General features: G+C 45.5%; 1 protein-coding gene across 3 annotated transcripts in view; it reads right to left on the reverse strand.

Annotated features, from left to right (window-relative positions):
- IL12RB2 (interleukin 12 receptor subunit beta 2) overlaps positions 1 to 21762 on the reverse strand; it is a 462597-nt gene that overhangs the window by 326754 nt on the left and 114081 nt on the right. For all 3 annotated transcript variants that reach the window (XM_085602320.1, XM_085602321.1, XM_085602322.1), the window contains one exon: positions 1053 to 1167. In XM_085602320.1, the coding sequence (XP_085458446.1) occupies positions 1053 to 1167 (115 nt within the window). The remainder of the gene's footprint in view (positions 1 to 1052; positions 1168 to 21762) is intronic.

Here is a 21762-nt window from a genome sequence, read left to right on the forward strand (position 1 = left end):
AACATCGCGTATGTACTGTGTGTACCCCCAACATCGTGTACCCCAACATCGCGTACCCCAACATCGCGTACCCCAACATCGCGTACCCCAACATCGCATATCCCAACATCGTGTATGTATGCACCGTACATACACGATGTTGGGGTATGCAATGTTGGAGTACGCGATGTCGGGGTATGCGATGTTGGGGTATGCGATGTTGGGGTACGCGATGTTGGGTTATGCGATGTTGGGGTACGCGATGTTGGGGGTACGCAACGTACATACGCGATGTTGGGGTACGCACAGTACATACACAACGCACGGGGGTGTATGCCTGTACGACTCGTACCCCTGTAAGACTCGCACCCCGGGAACAACTTTTCCCGGGATACGAGACGTACAAAGTTCGCTTCGTAGCGGGTAATGGCATTCCCCGTGTACAGGACGTTTTCTGTACAAATCGTAAACCGGAAAGCCGGTCTGGATCGTACTAGTACGGTTGGACTGCATTTTTACAATTTGTATGGAAAAGTGTCTGGGTCCGTCTGGTACAACTTTCCCGATCCAATTTGTAAGGATCGGGCCGATCCGTACAAATCAGATCGGGAAAAGTTGTATTTTTCCCGTACGAATCGTACTTCACGGGTCGGACGGAACTTGTACGATTTGTATGGAAAAATGTACCGATACGAGTCGGGCAGGAAAAAAAAATACAGGATCGGAATCTAAGTGTGCATTTTTCAACTGGCTGGTAACTGAACACACTCCAAATCCTCTGTCAGATTTACATATGCCATAAGTGCATTTTTTTCGAGATGATTTTCCAGTGGCAGAGAATGCTGCAGTGGAGGATTTATAATTTCCTCCACAAATCTGAGTCTTAGCCTTTACATCTGAAATCTAAACCATTCTATGAACTGTAACAGTAAGCAGGGAGAGTGGCAGCCTGGTGCCCCTAACAATATTTTCATGCTTTGGATTTTAAAATATCTATTTATGTTACTAATATGAAATATCCTTTTTCTTAGTTGTACATCACATAATGCAGTCTGAAATATCCAGATACCTACTGTAGTGAATACTGGGTACTTATATAAGGATCCGCTCCAGCCTCCCATGTAAATGTGATGTTCCCATGTTCTCCATACTGATTGCAGCTTACATTTCTTGGCTTGTCCGGAGGAGCTGAGGAAGAAGATAGGTTTGCTGTTGCTTAAGTTCATTTACAAATGTCAAACACATTCATTTATTTGTCTTTGATGCGATAACAAATGTCACTATGGTTTTTTAATAGTTGATCAGCCTTTCTTGTAGCATTTTCCAATAAAAGAGAAAGTTAGATGCTTATTTTGAGCTTTAGAGGGTAGCCCACTATCCCCCATGGAGTGGAGGTCATATCCTCCCCCATGGCAAATTACCACCCACCATACTTCTACTTCTCTTCCTGTCTAGTAGAGACCGCAATGCCTTCTGGTCGGCAGCCATCACAGATGCTTCTCTGAAGGCATTGTAAGTTTGCTGGGCAGCCACCATGTTTCATGCAGCCACTCAGTTTTTCCAAAGCAAACTTTCAAAGCTGGAGTTTACTATTGACCCTGGGACTGATTTCCCAAAGTGTGAGGGTAGTTTTCGTTATTTCTGTTGGAGATCATCACGCTTTTTCTGGCAGTCAAAACAGAAAGAAGTACATCAAAATGTTTACCCTAAATTGGGAAGTAAATCTGAGGTATTTACACCAATGACCCCATGTCTGACTCTAAATAGAGCCTGCTGGACCATCAGGTTGGCAAAAAGGGTACACTGACACTTTTGTGGTGGAGTACAATGTGCAACAAACTCTAAATCCCATGAAGGAGACCTGCATAGGACACCACACCGCCATCTCGGCATTCACCTGGTATCTTCATTGTGATTGTGAATTGCACATCAAGAAGCACCATCAATTATCTGTGGGAAAACTGGCTTCTCCCGATGTCAGCAGCCTGTACAAACACACTCTAATCAATTAGTACTTGTAGAGCACAGCAATTCACCCCTGAAGGTATCCAGGCACTGCAGTCTTGCTAGTGTTAATCGAAAAGCCAGGTCTTGTGTTCCCTTCTGAAATCCGCAAGTGAGGGTGACCTTCGCAAGTGGAAGGGTAGGTCGCTCCAGCTGTCTATTAATGGTAGCTTACAATTCGTTATTGGCTACTGCCTGTTCTTAGCTGGCACCAAATATTTCATGCTTTGCAACACAAGAAACTAATGTAGATAAGGTGTACCTGCATCTCCAAGAACCCACCAGGAGATTTTACATGCCTTTTGATCCACCTAGACCTCACAGCGGCCTTTGACAGGGTAAAATACTCTTCTAAAACATTCATAGAAATAATTGAACTTAATCAGACAGTTATCTTATGTTTCTCTTCATTCTTTGAAAAAAGGAGGAAATAGGAGGAAAAGTGGGTAGCAACCCTATCTACAGTACAGAAATGTTGTTCCACGCTGTATCTCAAGCCTCTATACATTTGTCCCCATTGCTCAATATTTATATGGAACCAATTGCGGACATTCTAAAACCATCTAACATCAGCTACAATTTTTACATCGACAACACACAGCTGTACTCAAAACTTGCCTCTACTAATTACCTGGATACTCTATTTCATGCATTAAAAAAGAATAGGTTGTGGATGTCATATCACCACATTAACCTTAACTTTCTAAACCCAGAATTCCTACTCATATCGCCTCCGACCTGCAACACACCAGTTCAAAAATGACTCAAGGAGAGGACAATTACGGGCACCAATCAGAACATTGTCAGTTCTGCAATATCCATTGGCTTGATACCAGACAAGAACCTGAACCCACATCTCCACTCTAACAATATTGTTAAAGGTGCACAATTACAACTGACACTTCTATAATGGATTGAATACCTGCTTTCATCCTATGACTTCAAACAGTCACCCAGGCTCTTGTCCTGCCAAGACTGCAATATGGCAACTCTAGTAAAAATCCTAAAATCCACCCGACTCCCTCTAAAGCAGTCTTACAAGCTGCAGCCAGACTGCTCATTGGATCCAGAAGGTTTGAACCTATCTCTCATTTCCTTAGGTCTCCTTTTTGAAGTAAGATATATATTTAAACTTAAAAGCATCATTCATAAGGCCTTTCAGGAGGGACCCATAAATACCTCACTCAGAAAATCTGGATCATTTCAGAAGCTCAGGCCAACTCTTAAACAATCATTCTCGGGACGTTCCTCAAGGTTTTGGAATATAATTTCCCTGAGGCTAAGAACTATGGACTTGATTTAAAGTATGGCAGTGTTTAGTCTGTCCATCATGGTGGCAGAGGACAATACATCTGCCACCCCGCTGTGATCTTTGTGCCTTCAGGGGAACCATTGTCACGGTAGCTCCAACAAAGACACTGCAAGTTTGGTGGATGGCTGTCGTCTGATAGGCAGCCATTGACGAAACTGTTGTTTGCAAAAACAACAGTTGATTGACAGAATGCAGAACAATGTCATACATTCACCCCAGTACAGAGATCTGGGCCTAAATCCATCGTTTTTTTGCTCACCATGCCGTTCCAGTTTGAACCCAGCCATATGCAAATCAGTCTTGACCCTGTGCCTCATGGGAACAGTCCAGCCCGAACTGCCAAGCCAGGTCCTCCCTGGACTGGAAACAAGCATCCTAGGACCGGTTTCGGGGTTTCACCCCTCTTCAGCCAGGATAGCTTGATTCCAGTGGCATGGAGAGCACGGGACCCACATCTGGGCATACCCTTTCCACTCGGGGTGACAAATGCAAAAACAACAGTTGATGGACAGAATGCAGAACAATGTCATACATTCTCCCCAGTACAGAGATCTGGGCCTAAATCCATTGGGGCTCATTTATGAACCCCTGCGTCACTTTTGCGCCACCGGTGCGTCACTTTTTGTGACGCACCAGTGGCGTAAAACATGCGCCATGATGCGCCATATTTACAAAGTGACGCATCTACCTAGATGCGTCACTTTGTAAACCCCTGCGCTACATTATACCTGCGTCAGGTATAATGTATGCAGGGTGGGCGTTCCCACGTAAGTAAGCATCGTAGAAGTGACGCAGTGAAATCTACGAGATTTCACTGCGCCACTTCTAGGGTGCAAATGCGTCAATATCTTGCGCCTGCCTCACAGCAGGCGTAAGACTGACGCAGGCCCTATCACATGGGGCTTGCCCCATGTGAAAGGACACATTGCTGGAGTTGCGTCACTTTTGTGACACACTCCAGCAATGCGTCACTTTTGCGCCTACAGATACGTCAGAAATACTGACGTATCTGTGACTCCTTGCGACATGATGCGTCATACTGTAAATATGACGCATCATTGGAGTCGCAGGGAGGGCGCAGTGAAAAGTGACGCATCACTGTTTTCACGCAGTGATGCGTCAGTTTTCATAAATGAGGCCCATTGTTTTTTTGCTCACCATGCCGTTCCAGTTTGAACCCAGCCATATGCAAATCAAACTGTTTTGTTTCCCAGGAATAAAACTCCTTCAACAGGAGTTTGTTTGTGAAAAACAAAAAACCTAATGACTCCCACAACCTGGACGCTTTCTCCCACAGTGTGGGGAGGGGCCAGGCAGAAAGAATAAAGGATACCAGGCAATCTTTAAATACGGTAGGTGGTCTGATGCCCATACTCTCAAGTTCCCTACTATAGCAGGCTGTCAGAGTAGGATCTATGATGGCAGAGCCAACGGGGCAATGCCATCAGAAAACAGATGGTATGCCTGACTCAAGATACAGTAGACAGGTTAGGGGTTTGGCATACAGGGTACTCTATCACTTTTTTTTATGGAGTACCCAGTCCACCAAAGTCTAAATCAGGCCCTATGTCTTCATAAAGAAGTTTAAAAGGTGATCTGAAAACCAGGTTACTTGAGCACTACATACTCATCTAGACAATAAAGATTACCACCTTATTGTCACCACTTTGGCACCATGGGATCATATTCTCATCTTCACTCTACTAACCTATGTTCCATCAATTTTAAAATATGTAAAGATGGCCCACCTGAACTTTCAAACTTTGTAAACAAAATGGCCTTGCTGGGGGATTTTAGTAATACAAATTAACCATTATAATGATGATGTTGTTTATGTAAAGCTCTCTCTCACCTAATGTTCTTGCCTGCTCTGTAGAATACTGCAGAAATTAAGCAACACATAAATAAGTTAATTAATAGATACAAATATTGTCTTAAAGAAATGTTTGGTTGGCCAGTCTTACTGGGCTAATATCAACAGTGAGCCGCACCAAAATGTGGGGATCCAGCTCGCCTTCATAGTTGCTGGAGATGCTTGTCCCAACATTGGTGCTCACTTGTTTACATGCTTTATTATAGTGCCAATAGAGCAGTTGTCTAAGCCCAATAGGTGACAGCCTCTGCCTTCCAACGTTAACTTGAAAAACTATCATAATGACATGCTTTGCTGACATACCGGGCTGTATTTTCCACAGTCACCCTGAATAGTTGAACTACTCATCCCAGATAAGTCTCCCAGATGCATGACCTGAACCCCATCTATGAAGATTTAAGTTGAGCTTCCTACTCCCTTGGATACCAATTTGCTATGCAAACAATCATCCGTTCAGAAATCTCTTGGTACATGAGCCACCGATTTCCTGTATGTGCATCCTTTTTAATTTAGCTAATATTTTGCATCCTCTGCCATGCACATCCAGTGAAATCCTTTCTCTTTTCAGTTGATAATTATACATTTTGGTGCACCTAGTAAAACCATCTTTAGAAAATCCTTACTCAAGGCTCATTATCAAACAAAAGAGGAATTAACTTCCTTGCATCATTGGAACAGGCCCTAGACTTCATAAAATTAATTAGTGTATCACATTTATCAATAATTGTATTATCACAGCACAATTTGTCTCTTACAATCTGAGGCGCACGTTTACTAGTATTTCACACACTGCGGTGCAGCAAAACAACTTGCTGCTCTGCATTGTTTGAAAGAGAGAGAGTAGAAATGCTCCATACTTACAAAGATATGGAGCATTTCTGCTCTCTCTTTGCCTGGTGCACTGTGCACTGCCTAGCACCAATACAGGTATCCTATCTCCATAGTTCAAGGGTGCCTGTGTTATGGGCAGGTTTGTTTTTGTGAAGGAAGAGATACTCCTCTTTCTATGTGTGCTGCAGAAAGGAAAGCAGAGAAATAAAGATATGTCTCCTTGTTATGCCTCTGTCAGGTAGGTGCACCATTTTGGGCCAAACCAAGGTTTACAAGGGTTTGTAAATCTGAGTTTGGGTCAAAATACATGGGTGGTTGAATGGTAACCCCTATTCTCCACCCATATGACATCTACCTAACACAAAATAACGCAAGGCTGCTCTTTGCGCTGCATTGCATTACTTTGTGTTTACTAAACTTCAAAGCCGAGCAAAGTGTCTTTGCATGGCTTAATAACTGTCAAGGATTTTGTGTTGGGGCTGTGTGTAGGAAGCTGGCTCTGTATATACTATACTAAAATGAGGTATAGTGTGCACAGAGTCCAGTGGAACCCCAAAGGTAGGCAGAGGTAAAAGTAGATAGCAACTTGCTCTCTATTTGTGTTAGTGTGGGCGAGCAGTAAGGCTTTATCAGAGGGTAGTGTTACGCACTTGTTGTACACACTCACTCAGCATATGATGTCACACACTCAAAGACTGAACTCAGACCAATCTGTTTGCATAAAAAAATATTATTGAGTTATGTTATTTCTAGAACCAAGTCAAGCCTGGTGCAGGTAAGTGGTTTATACTTTGCAGTAAACAGTACAGTTGAATGCAGTTGTATATACTTAGTTTTGGGTTACAATTAAATAATTTGCAATGCAATACTTTGAAATACTGTAAATAGGCTTTGTAATTACTAACGTAGTATTTGTTATTTTACTTTGCAGAATACTTTTCTTACACAGTGTACGATACCTGAATACTGCACTGGGGCATTTCCTGAATAAAGGAAAGTAAATTCACAATTGTATAGGATTTTATAAATCTTCCAAATCCACACATGTTCACAAGAAAACAGTCAATGTTATCCTGCGGGAGGAAATAGAGTTATCGGTTAGCAGGTAAGTACAAGGTTGTGGGAGTTGGTATTCTGGGTTCCCCCAGGGTCAAGGAGGCACTCTCAAAGCACCCTCAGCGCAACAAGGGCGGCTGGGTGCAGAGTGCTGAAGCCACTTTTATCCAATTCGGGATAGGGGGCCTCCGGTTGGTGGCTGCTTACGAACAGGCCACAAGGTGGTGGGAGCAAAGCTCATGGTGTTAGGCTCAGGGCAAAGGGGGATCCGAATTAGCACCCAAAGTACACCCGCAACAGCGCAGGGGTGGCTGGGTGCAGGATGCTGGTTTGGCATCGGGAGCCCTGTTGTTTGCAATGGGGATTCTCTGGTTTCAACAAAGACTGCAGGCTCAGGGACGAAGATCTTCTGGGGGTGACCACCAGTTGGAGAGGTAAGTTGGGATGCCTGGGGATGCTGGGATGCCACCGGTTGGGCCACTCGAGGCCGTAGGGCTTCGAGAGCAGGGGCGTCTTTAGGCGTCGGGTTTTCTTGCCAGCTACAGTCGCTTTCAGGGGGATCCTCCAGAAAGAGGCTGCAGGCTTCGCTGGGAGTTTCAACGCAGGTCAGAGATCACCGGATCTCGCATCAGAATCGCCGAGGAGACATCCTCGTGGTGTTGGGCCTCTTGAACTCTGGTGGGCGTTGGGTGCAGAATGGTGCAGACTCGCTGATTTGGTCGGAGCCACAGTCTGTGGGTGAGCAAATCTAGTGGTCACGGGAGACAAAGTCTTTGTTGTGGAAGGGAGGGCAGGTCCTCGGGGTTCTTGAGATTGCTGGCTGCAGGACACATGGGATTTACGCTTCTGCAGGTTCGAGGTGGGACAGGCCGGTGGGGCTGGGGACAAGTCAGTGGGTGTCCTCCTCTTCTTAGCTTTGGCACAACTCCTTTGGTCTTTCTTCTTCTTTTCTTCTTAGTCGATTCTTGTCTGAGGAGGCAAGGTTTAGGGTTGCCCCTAAAAACTAGATTTAGGGGCGTTACAGGTAGGTAAAAGGTTGGGAGCAATGGGTCCCTTCCTTGGGGGGGGTACACCCCCTATTATGCTGCTATTTAACTGTAAAAAGCCCCTATTATGCTGTTATTTAACTGAAAATTGGTTCTACTAATCAGAAGAGGTATACAGGTGTGTGAGTCATCTTAGGAACTCAAATTAACTCCCTTCTTGGTGCTAAGGTTAGTTTGGTTGATCAAAGAGATGGGGGTGGGGTTGGAGGTATATTTATTTATATTATATATAAAAAAAAGTTTCAGATTTTACCAATATGTTACAGTATGATCTGTTATTCATTCTATTCTTTTGCAACTATTTTGTTGATTTTCGTAATAGTTATTATTCATAGTGCATGCTCTAGGATAGGATTTTGATAGTGAAAATAAATCTCTGAAATAATTATCCCTGTGTTATCTCTTAGGATTACCTGCTACCTAGTGCGCATCTCAATCAACTAATGCTTTGGGTTGTAGGGTTATTGCAGTCCAGCTCGCTTTCTATCTCGGGGTTAAGAAAGTAAATTTTCTGTGTTTTGAAAAGTCCAGAAAACATTTCAACACAATAGGCAAATGAGACCATACTTTTGAACAATAAATGTATTGTTTAGGGTTCCTTCACTTCTGAGTTCCATTGAATGTGAAAAACTAAACTCATAAAACTGAAAATAAAAAAAATATGTGTGCAAACCACTTAGGGACCAGAGGCCAGATGTACATAGCTTTATGTTTGTGATTACCGAATAGCAAATTTTTGCCATTCGCTATTAGGTAATCGCAAACAGCAATAAACTTAAGGGTGTTTTACACTGTTTGCGATTCTCAGTAGCCATACTGAATCTCAAACTCATTTTGCAATTTGGTAATAGGTTACTGAATTGCAAAATAGGATTTTGTACACATAACAATGCTTTTTTGTGGTCGTGTTCTCAGATCAGAAGATCTCCGCTAAAGATGCCACCAGGCCCGTTGGACATTGCAGCGCCGGTCCGACGAGGAGCGCCCAATGATGAAGCATGACACCCTAACAGGTGTGTGAGGGCAACAAGATCTGAAATTTAAATTTCCCTCCCAGAACAGATCTAACAGCTGACTACTAGTGATCCCTACTAACTCGGCCATTAAGAGGAACTGTTCTTCTCTGTTTTTTCCTATGCATACCCTAGGGAGCATCAGAACAGGACCTCTCTAAATAACCAGTTCTCCTGTCCCCTTTTGATTATACGTTCATGCACGGCATTTCTGCCGAGGGACCTAAAAATCCTCATACATGATCTAATACCACGACCACTTCTTTAACCAGCTTGTACCCTGAGCTTCGAGCAGCAACATACTCAAACCTTTAAGATTTCACCATGGACAACCATGGTTTAAGCTTCTCTGACGACATGGTGTCAGAAATCCTATGAGCTCCCTCCTTACTACAAACTGACAGTAGCATTCCGTCTTGCAGTACCACTGAAGACTGGAACTCCATTACAAATCAGAAGAAACTACAGACCAAGATTGCACTCCACAGCGCAATGATGACAGAATATTTGAGGGCGAACATCGCCCCAAATGGCCTTCTGGTTACCAATGCTCCAAGAATCTTCCTGGAAGACATTGGGTTCAGAAAGGAATGGTCCCTGGTGGCCTGGAAATGTACCAGGGACTGGCTGATCCTTATTATTAACACTGCAAAGCGCCTGGCCGATAAACTACTTATTGAAATTACCATCGCGGAGAATAACCTAAAAGCCTCAATTAACATCTCAGCTTATAAGAGTAGGTTAACAGAAATCAATGCCGAGATGGATGATCACAAGAACCATCTCATGCGGCAGAAAATCTCCAAACTAAAAAAAGACATAAAGAGATTTGATAAGGAGAAAGTGTACCCTTATATCAAGGAAGATTACCAAGCGCCCAGTGGCGAAGATTCGGTTAAGAGCAGACCTCGCTACAACGCGAACAGTAGTACATCGAGTAATGATAGCCGTTCTAGTTTCAAGAAAAATTGGGGACAACCACCACCACCTATGTATGGATACCCAATGAATCCCTTCTACGGCCAACAACCACCTTGGAACCCGATGTACCACAGGCCCGCCCCTATGTACCACTTCAATCAGAACCAACAGCCTTTTTTAGGAAGAGGCCGGGGCAGGGGAAGAGGCAGAAGACGAGACGGTCAATCCAAACAAGTTCAGTGGCAGGACCAACCCATTCCCCAACAGCAGGAACGAATGGAACTGAGGAGCAGGAAGAACAACAAAACCTAGTGGTTAATTTATCCACAAAAAATCTTACTCCTATTGAAACAAAAGCACTGAATAAGGGCTTAGGATTTGTACCTACTCCACGTGTGGATCACTTTCTTCTACACAAGGAACTTCACAATTTTTTCAGAAAGATTCGCCTGCGAGCTTTCTTTCATGATAAGACTCCCCCGGAATCAACAGACACGGGTCTATGTCTCCCATCGACCTTTACACCACATGAGGGTATCACTCCACACGAAGTGTTAACTTTCGAACCGACCGTGATGAAGGAAATAAACAATATCTCCACAAGGTCACACTACAACAACCTCCCAGCAGCCGAAAGGGATGATATTAAAACTCTCAACGAGGATCTCACCATCACAATAAAACCAGCAGACAAGGGGGGTGCTATTGTCCTGATGAATACTACAGATTACGATTGTGAGTGTCTTCGCCAACTTTCACAAGAAAAGTATTACAAAAAAATAAAAGAGGATCCAACAGGGAGATTGATCACGAGGATAAAATCAATCGTGGAGTCAGCTGAGACACAGGGTTGGATTTCTAAAAATGAGGCCATCTTCTTGGTGAATTTACAACCACGCACCCCAGCATTTTACACACTTCCCAAGATCCATAAGGGGCAAAACCCGCCTCCAGGACGCCCTATAGTATCAGGTATTGGTTCATTATTGGAACCCCTTAGTAAATTCTGCGATCACTTTTGTCGTCCCTTAGTAAAACGTATTCCATCATACTTACAGGATACAAGGGATGTCTTGAATCTCATATCGGAGTTCACTACCAACAACCAAGTGGATCTCCTGATGACATTGGATGTGGAGGCACTCTATACAAACATTCCTCAAACAGAAACCCTAAGAGTGGTAGAAGAGCTTCTCCTCAAAGAAGATTGGAGGTCTACTACCCCAGTGTCCTTCATCATGGAATGTGCCACGATAGCCATGTGTGAAAACTATTTCCAATTCAAGGACCAGTTTTTCCATCAAACCCAAGGAACTTCTATGGGTAGTACCTTTGCTCCGAGCCTGGCCTGCCTCTATGTAGCTGAATTTGAATGCCTCCACCTGACAGATAACATCTTTAACGATAATATTGTATTGTGGAAACGCTACATTGACAACATCCTTATCCTGTGGAAAGGCGACAGCGAGACTTGTGACAGATTTTTCTCATGGGTTAACTCTCTGGATCCATATTTGAGGTTCACCCGGTCTACATCATCTACAGAGATACACTTTCTAGACCTTACTATAAGCCTACAGGATGGTGCTCTGTCAACCAAGACATTCAAAAAACCAACAGACTGCAACAGTTTATTACTATATGGAAGTCACCACCCAAAAGCCCTAAGGGACAATCTGCCCTTCGGACAGTTCCTACGCCTTCGTAGGAACTGCGAAAAGACCACCGATTACAAAAAAGAAGCGGCCATCCTCAGTCACAGCTTAAGAGCACGGGACTATCCTACATCCATCATAAAAAGATCAAACAAAAGAGCACTCAATAACAACCGAGAATCTCTCCTGGAACTAAAAATAAATAAAACTGATGAATCCCTGACGTGTGTGACAACCTTCACACCGGAATCCAACACAATACAGAAGATCATAAAAAAGAACTGGAAGATCCTGACTACAGGGAAATTGTCTTTACCCCTACCCAGATTTGCGAATAAACGCACAAGTAATTTACGCGCAATCCTGGTACACGCCCGTCCAGAAGCGGTAAAAATCACGAAACAAAAGACCTTGTGGGATATGGATCCAGTACGAGGACATTATCCATGTGGGCAATGTGGAGTATGTGATCTCACGAAGATGACCAAAGAGCTTAATCTTGAAACAGGCAAAGTCTGGACTCAGAAGAATCACACGAACTGTAACTCCAGTAATTGCGTATACTTGATTACTTGCCCATGCGAATTAAGATACATTGGCATGACAACACGTCCAGTCAAAACCAGGATTATGGAACACCGTAGCAACATACGGTGTGGAAAATCAACGACGAAAATGAGTACACACTATCTCACGTATCCGCATGGACCTAATGAACTACATTGGACTGTGATTGAAAGCAACCCCTCATGGTCCAACAAAAAACTCTTTGAAACTGAACAAAGATGGATTTTTCGCTTATCCACCCAAGAAAGGGGTCTCAATGATGATATCCCGTGGACTGAACTAATTTAAAAATATTTTACACTTCATTACAATACATTTACACCACATGTGGATTCTATCTGTATTATTCTTCTGAATATTGAGACATGGGCCATGTACTGTTTGGGTACCCTCTGTGGTATTCCCAAGGGAACCTCACACATTTCAATAATACTCCTTGTTTTTCTCTCCTATGTAGGAGAGCCTCTAATATTCATTTCCAATGAGAATTACATTATCCATATATGCATTATTCCTTTTCCTAGTGGGCTCATAGTGTGCACATCCTCGCGCTATTTTTACCACTTCCTGACAATTACCTGTTTTAATACTCTTTAATTTATGCATTACCAATACATTGATGTCCTACTCCAACTTTATGACATTAGCTGTAGGCATTCCTTATCGGCTTTCACTTTGCCGATTTCTCGTAATAGTTTCCCCGTCCTAAGTCAGGCACAACACTCGAGACAAGATGGCGACCTCACGAGTTGTCTCGCGAGACTACGCTACGTCGCCTACGCGCATATACAGGAATTCTCCCCAGTACCGGTAATATGCAGGTGAGGAGAAGACTCGTGTATTTCAGCCTGCCCGCTGCTACTTTCGGGTAAGTCCACACGGCATGTTCCCTGCACGGGCTCCCTGTCTGGCTCGCTTTTGATATTGTCGTTTCCTTTAGGTATTTTGACACCGCCAAATTCCCTGTTTCACTGGATAGAAACCTCTACCTACCCTAAGCGGTCTTTCCCGTTACGCTATTACGGACGGGAGTAGTCTGTCATACAGGCTGGTTCCCATGGGGTGCACATGTCTATCGTTGGATTCCAGGATAACATAGTTCACTCGTTAGACCTGCACCGCTGTATTAATCCATAATATGAACCCTCTGCCTATCCTTAGTGACCTGTTCTGTTACGCTGTCACAGACGGGACTAGTCTTTCACACAGGCTGGTTCCCATGGGGTGCACATGTTAATCGTGGGACTCCAGGATAACATAGTTCACTCGATAGACCTGCACCGTTTTAGTAATCTTTATTACGAACCGGTGTTTCTTTTGAATTACTCCGGTCCCGGATACATCAGGATACACTATTTATATTATGTATTCAGCCGGGTACACTCCCGACGTCTGACATCACTTTGGGACATGCATCTCACGAACTGTGTCATAAGGCTAGAGGTGTCTTTTCACCTTACTCCTTGGTATATTGACCGGACTGAGCAACACCCCTCACGCTCATAGTGTCTTTAGAACGGGTAGGTTCACGCATCAAGTTCCCTATGTGTAGCATGCCTGTTCTCTGGCGATGTCCTTGTTCTCTTCTGTTTTATTCATAGTGGGACCGTTCCAGTGGTCCGGTTACTTCTCCTTCATCTATGAAGCTTTGACCCTTCCCTTTGGAGGTAAGAACTAGTCTATTTGTACTCTCCCGTGGCATCTCTGGCCACTTGAGTTTATTGCTGCCTGAAAATCTCGTTATTTGTGGTTCTTTATATTAGCTGATGCTGTTTCTTTTAATTTAGTCTCTCTAACTAATCTATGTTTGAGAACAGGAACTTCTAGCCCTTCGGAGGGGTACCGTTGACCCCTCTGCAAATACGTTTGGATAATACTTCCTTGATCGAGCTGTTAATGGGTGGCCTTTTGTTTGTCCTCTCCATTTTGTCTCCATCTCTTTAGCCGGAGACTTCATATCTGGACCCTAGTTAGGGTTGAGTATTGTTTGTGGCTGACCCAGTGTACCCTTTGATAAGAATTGGGGTATATTTACTACTTGGTGGTCCCACGGTCCTGAAGAAGTGTCGCTCGATCTTGAGCACTCACGACACGAAACATGTTGACCTCTGTCAACTATAGGCTACCCTGATACCTAGAATCATAAGAGTAGCCTCCCTGGTTTTACCTAGTCCCAGCCCTACATAACCTAATTAAAACCAATTAGGGGCCAGGGTCTATTTTAGCTTTTTTGAATCCTCACATAAATTAGGAGTCACTGTCCTCCACAATTTCACACATGGTCTTCACATAAACGGCGTTCTCAGATCAGAAGATCTCCGCTAAAGATGCCACCAGGCCCGTTGGACATTGCAGTGCCGGTCCGACGAGGAACGCCCAATGATGAAGCATGACACCCTAACAGGTGTGTGAGGGCAACAAGATCTGAAATGTAAATTTCCCTCCCAGAACAGATCTAACAGCTGACTACTAGTGATCCCTACTAACTCGGCCATTAAGAGGAACTGTTCTTCTCTGTTTTTTCCTATGCATACCCTAGGGAGCATCAGAACAGGACCTCTCTAAATAACCAGCTCTCCTGTCCCCTTTTGATTATACGCTCTAAAAGCTACATACATCTGGCCCTAGATTCCTCCAGGGTTCACTGTGGTAGCAAAATCTTAATTGTGAGTTACTTATCATTTTGACAGTAGAACATGTTTGTCTTTTCTAGAAAGGTGGGAAGTGGCTTTGTGGCCAGGGAGACACAATATCCGACAGTCTTTTATTGAAATGACTCCTAATTCTGTATTATTTTTATTTTATACTGAAGACAACAGCTTACATGTTAATGATCACTTTACAGTACAACATGAAAATGTAAAAAACAAACCCTCAAATGTTGGCAAGACTGTGAGGGTCCTGACTACAGTTTGTCATTTGTTGAGATGTCCACCTACATAATAGAGATCTCTGCACCTTCAAGTGAATCAGTACCACTGTTTCTCCTCTGAGGCACTGAAAGTTTGTGAGGCCAAAGCTGGAGTTTGTTTTTGTAAAATAAATAACTAATGACCCATAAAGTTGTGTGTTTTCTCCCAGGGTGTGGGCCTCAGTTTTCTTTTTTCTGTTGAGGACCACCAATCTTTTCCCAAAGGTCCTAAAGAGATGGATGGTCTGAGGTACTTGCAATGACAAGTCCACTGAGCAGTCGGTGGAATGTTTCTGCCACATTTGTGGAGGAGTACCCTGTCCTACAAACTCTTAATGAAAATGATAGCGCGGAAATCTCAGGGTAATCTCTCTTTGGAAATTTAGAATATGTGGCTCCATTACCTTTAATTGCCATTACCCTTGTTTCTGCTCAAGGCGAGGGATCTTGGCCACCGTATTTTGATCAGAAAAGCTCCTTCATAAACATGGGCAAGTAATCAAATGCAAATAAACATTTTAGTAAATAATGAGAGTTGTGAGTGGTTTTAAAGGGATTTATTTTCTAATCAATATTCAAGATTTTCTGACTCTTCACTCATTAGTCAGGTTTCAATAAGGTTACATAACTGCTAATCGAAAAATAACGTTAGTACAGAGCATATCATAAATCTACATACAGCGCGTTCCATAAAGGAAAGGATCCCTATTCTAAGAAAATGAGGCACAAATTATGTCAGTCATAACTCATGAAGAGTAAAAGTAGAGCAAGAGTAAGATTAGCATGAAGATAAATCAATAAGTAATAATTTCAGAATCTTCCGTAAAGAGAAATAAAGCATAGAACAAATAGGCCTTGGTGAAGCCAGTTAGTCAAAGCATAAAGATGGGGATTTTAATAAAAGTCAGAATGGAACAAAACCTACATCTAATCTGCCTTTGTCTGCCTCTGTTCTGCTCTTCATCAATGTCTGCCCTCTCCTTCCCTGCGTCTGCAAATCACATCTGCTCTGCTCCCTTTAGTTCTGCATCGAAGTCTGAAACTCCTCTGCAGCCTAAATCTGCCTGCAAGGGTTCTGAAGGTCCTAAACTAGGAAAGCTTTTATATAAAAAAATAATGTTACAAAGCATGTGGCATGACTTTTGATCTGCATCCAACTGGAATCCAGCATTCTCCAAAAGGAAACCTCCATCCCTCTGCTGTCTGAGCACGTCAGGCTGGTGAATATTCTTCCCACAACATATTCTGCATCTTATTTCATATAACGTCATCTCCTAACCTTCCTTTACAGAAACTTTATATTTTGATCTAAACACATCACATTAGCTGGAAAATAACTTATTAATTAAGCAAGAAACATTAAATATAACATGGTAATACACTTTTGAAATATGTATTCTCTCTAAAGCAAAGAATTAACAGAGGCTTTGTTTAAACATTTCCAGCAACTTTAATAGATAAGGCTCTGAGGTTACATGCTGTAAATTATGCCAAGCATTCTTCTTTCACTTTGCTTATCTTGAAGGCCAACTGGAGCTTTTAGAGCAAGAGCTACATTTTGAGCTGTTTCTGTGTTTCTACATTATAAAATGTCATGTTAATACATTTATATTCTACTAATGGACACATTTAAAAAAAATTGCACATTAAAATTACATTTTCCTAGTAAGAACAAAAATTAAACTAGCCATATTAAAATTAAGCTAGAAATTAATTGGGAAATGTTTTACATGGGTTGCTAAGTGGAAGGCGTCTAATTAAAGCCTGTGAATATCAAAGCCTCATATTTTTACTTTGCAGCACCTAGGTGCCGATTCCGATACGTTAAAAATAATTTGCGTACGACCCGTATCCGTATTTTTTTACGTACGAGTCGTACAAGTACCGTACAAACGGCCAAGTACGATTCGAACGTGAAAAATAACTACGAATAGCGTCGGGAAAAGTGTACGAGAGTGCGTCGGAAAGTTTTTATGTCCGAATATCGTCGGGAAAAGTGTACGAGAGTGAGCCGGACATCTTTACGTGCAAATCGTAAAACACAAGTCCGAGCGCGCAAGTACGATCCCGACCGTCCGTCCGAATACACAATCGCATGTAAAATGGCCGTACGGAGCAAACGCAGTAGCACACATGTACACGGGTAAACTTATGCCCGTGTACGAGCCGTACAGCTCCCCCACCCCCAAATATGTCAGCACCATACACCACCCTGTCCGCACTGTACCCCAGCCCCACAACTGTACGCGCCGTACCCCCCATGTACGCGCCGTACCTCCGCATGTATGCGCCGTACCCCCGCATGTACGCGCCGTACCCCCCATGTACACGCCTTACCCCCCTGTCCGCACTGTACCCCAGCCCCGCAACTGTACGCGCCATACCCCCATGTACATGCCGTACCCCCATGTACATGCCGTACCTCCGCATGTACGCCCCGTACCCCCGCATGTATGCGCTTTACCCCCCCATGTACGCGCCTTACCCCCCCTGTCCGCACTGTACCCCAGCCCCGCAACTGTACGCACCGTACCCACCATGTACGCGCCGTATCCCCCCATGTACGCGCCGTACCCCCCATGTACGCGCCATACCCCCATGTACGCGCCTCCCCCCATGTACGCGCCGTACCTCCGCATGTACGTGCCGTACCCCAGGCCCGCACCTGTACGCGCCGTACCCCAGGCCCGCACATGTACGCACCATACCCCCACCGCATGTACGCACCGCACTCCAACACCGTACCCCAGCACCCTCACCCACCATCGCGTATGTACGGACCGTACCTACGCGAAAAAGACTCTTACAGAACCAGGACACTGTAAAACAGCACAAGGAGGGTCAATTCGACTCGCACAACACCACAAAACACGTCTACATGACAAAATACATCTCAATGACTGACCTGGCACATCCAAACAGGCAAATAGAGGACCAAATCACAACCACCTCTTATAACACACCCACAAAATTCAAACACAGCCACACCCAAAAATGGACCAATAAAAAGGGCCCACACACATAACCCATGAGCCTTTGCAACAGACCCACTGCTGCCAGACCCCACAGAGAAACAACTCTACATTACTGATACCTTCACACTTTCACTCACACACCTTCACACAACCTCCTTCACAAACATCCCCTTCTTCACATTCACACACACACCGTCACAATCACACCCACACACCCACAACCATCCACACCCACATCCACACCCCACACCATGCCCACAGACAAGAATCCAAAGTTCACAACGGCGGAACTGGACCTCCTTGTCAACGAAGTCATCAGAGTCGAGCCACAGCTGTTTGGAACATTGGTCAGACAGACCAGCATAGCTGAAAAATCTGCCATGTGGCAGAGGATTGTCGATAAGGTGAATGCTGTTGCGCCCATCCGAAGGACCAGGCATGAATGCCAAGCCAGGTGGTACGATCTGCGCAGGGCGGTCAAGAGGAAAATGAACGAAGAATATGCCCAGAGTAACATCACCTGAGGTGGGCCGTCCCGCAGACCCGTACACTACCATCCCTGGGAGGAGAAGGTGATGGCCCTGCTACCGCCGGTGGGAGTACACGGAGTCGAAGGAGTCGCAGAGCCTGGTGAGTACACAAACAACTTATGTAACATGGGGGCAATGGGGTCCACCCCACATATACACCAAATGCACGCAACTTCCCCCAAGCACTCACCGCACACAACCACACTCAAAAACCGCGCTCATGCCACTAACGTCTCCATGCACCCTTCACAAATCAAGGCAAGGCCATGTCCAAGGCTACAACAACCACAAACACAAGACTGGATGTCCGGGAGGCGGGGAGGGTGGGCCCCACACAACACATTGTGAAAATGAGACGCAGACACCAATGCCCTCAGCCCATATGGCATAGGTACATACCCATGCACAATGCACAGGGACTGGCAAAGTACTGACAAGGTAGCTGACACCTGGCCCTGCTGTATGCAGCACAAGGCCCTCCTGGGACCACTGTACACTCAAACACCAACTCCACAAGCACAGGTATCTAGCACAGGAACTCACACTCACTGTCATGCCAGCATGCACCATGAGGGGACAGACACATCACCTGGGAGACCCAATGACAACTCACACTACACACAACAGCACGCCCAGTCACACCCCCCCCCTAACACAAGCACACCCCCCCGGGGCAGGCAACGGATTTACACACTCCCACAATGGACATGTGACACAACAAGACCAATCCATAGCCAACTAAGCATCATGGCCAACAATCTACAGGTCAAACACTCAGGAGAACATCCCAATCTGTCTCCCGCAACATACCCATCCCCAAGTGGACATTGAGAGGAATGCTAGGCACATCCAACTACCTGGAGGAACTGTGTCAACTTGAATATGTATGAAACATAGATGTCGCATGAAACACCATTAACATTGTCTCTCTCTCACACACAGGGCAACGTCGTCGATCTCCCCCCAACACTGGGGGGGAAGAATCACAGTCCCAGGCTCCGCGTGAAGATGATCCCACCGGCAGTGACGACTCTCACCACTCTGTGGATGACCCCGACCAACCTGGACCCTCTGGTGCCCAAGCCCCTGCAGCACCTGCGTCAGGTACATCTGTGCCAACCACCACCCCCATTCCTGCCACATCCCAGGACACACCCAGGAGCCCTGCTCGCACTGAACAACAGAGCCAGTCTGACCAGGAGGGACAAGGTTCTCCGGGCACCCAGGAGGAGGCAGGCAACCGTGCAAATGCCATCCCTCAGGGGTCCCGTAGACCCGATGTGCCCACAAGGGCAGGCCAGGCTCAAGTAGGCAGGGGTGGTGGGAGTGCAGGCAGGCGGAGGCGCGAACCTGACCAGCCAGCTCAGGACACCGGTATGTCACACATATGCAACATCCTGGACACATACCGGCGTGACACCAGAGGCATCAACCAGGTCGTGTCGAGACTCTCAGAGATGCAGGGGACCCTCGATGAGATTAAGAACCTGCAGGTCGAGCATCATGCCAGTCATCAACAACACCAAGGACGGATGGATGTAAGACTGGCTGAGCTCTTGGCGGTGCACAGGGACATGAGCCAATCACTCCGTCAGATCGCCCAAAGCATGGGCAACCCTCCCTGTGCCACCAGGCGAAGACCAGCACCAGACACAGGGAGGGAGGAGGAGGAGGAGGATTCGTCTGAAGGAGCGTCCCAAACATCGTCAAGGCCTGCATCTGAGGGTCCCCGGAGGAAGGTGGGTCGTCCGCGGAAAAGACCGTGAGAGTCAGCGGACCATCCACATTTCCCAGGTCACCTGGCCTGGCACCTGGCCCTCTGGCGCAACAGCAGCACCTCACCCAATGACATTCTCTGCCACATGGACTTGATGGTCACAGTCTGACCAATGATGACCAACACTGTGCCCTGGAATCTGATGACTTCCAATGCCAAGGGTACCATCTCCCCCTGTGAACTTTGGATTCTATTCCCCCGGTAGAGCCCATAATTCCATCTACCAAAACATGTACCCCACCGCAAATAAATATATTACTTTGGTCATGAGACGTTCCTGTCATTTTGCATTATTCAACAACATATGTGTGTGGAAATGTCAAACTATGCCTGAGTGTTGAACTAACTCCAGCCATCCATACCCTGGGATCAGAGTCTGGTACAGGACACACATGGGTCACAAGGTATCATTCAATGTAGGCATGGAGCACAACACTCACCTGTGATGGCCTCTGGCTGCTGAGGGGGGGTTTGCTAAACTGTGCGGACAGACCTATTTGGGAGATTATCATCAAGGCGTAGAGGTCATGGCTCATGTGGAGATTCCCGGGGAGGGAGTCCCAGGTATGTGTGGCCAGGTGGGAGACCAATGTCCTGTATGCTGGAGTACGGTGGATGTGAAGAACGGTGGCCAGGGCAAGGTTGGATGCACGGAGATGGCCCAACGGGATCTAGGATGACAGACGTACAAGGTTGGTTTGGGGTCGGGGTTGTGGACTGCCTCCTGAGTGTGGGTGGGGAGTGTGGAGGTCATCCTGCAGCAGACAGTGATCCATTGCAGCTATCTATGGTGGACGGTGAGGTGGGTGGGGCGCAGGGTGTTGAAGCTGAGGTGTGCAGATGCACCCTGGATGTGGACAAGTTTCCTGGGAGTTTGGATGTACTTGCTCCGTAGAGGGCAGGGCAGTATTTGACACGGATGTTGTCATGGACCTGGGGGATGGTCTGTCTTTTCTTGGAGTGGATCTATCTGTGGATCATGTGCATAATGCAGAGGGCATTGCAGCATGAGGTACAGATGCTGTGGACTAGCATGGCAAATGTGAGCGAGCCAAACATGAGGCACACCATCTTGTGTGTGTGGCCACTGGGTGCTTGTGCAGGGCTCTTGCGGGTGGGACACAAGCACTTGACCCAGCTGGAAGGGGACAATCCTCAGATGATCACCTCAGTCCTGTACAAGTCCAGCCTCAGGTGGCTTGTGTTCAGCCATTCATCAATGGATCTCATGCATACTTGAATGATGGGAACCTTTGTGAACTGACCTCGCCTGGTGGTTGTTTCTCCTGGACCCTTCTGCAGCTCTGCACGC

The sequence above is a fragment of the Triturus cristatus genome, chromosome 4_2 (assembly GCF_964204655.1).
Source record: "Triturus cristatus chromosome 4_2, aTriCri1.1, whole genome shotgun sequence".
Lineage (NCBI taxonomy): Eukaryota > Metazoa > Chordata > Amphibia > Caudata > Salamandridae > Triturus > Triturus cristatus.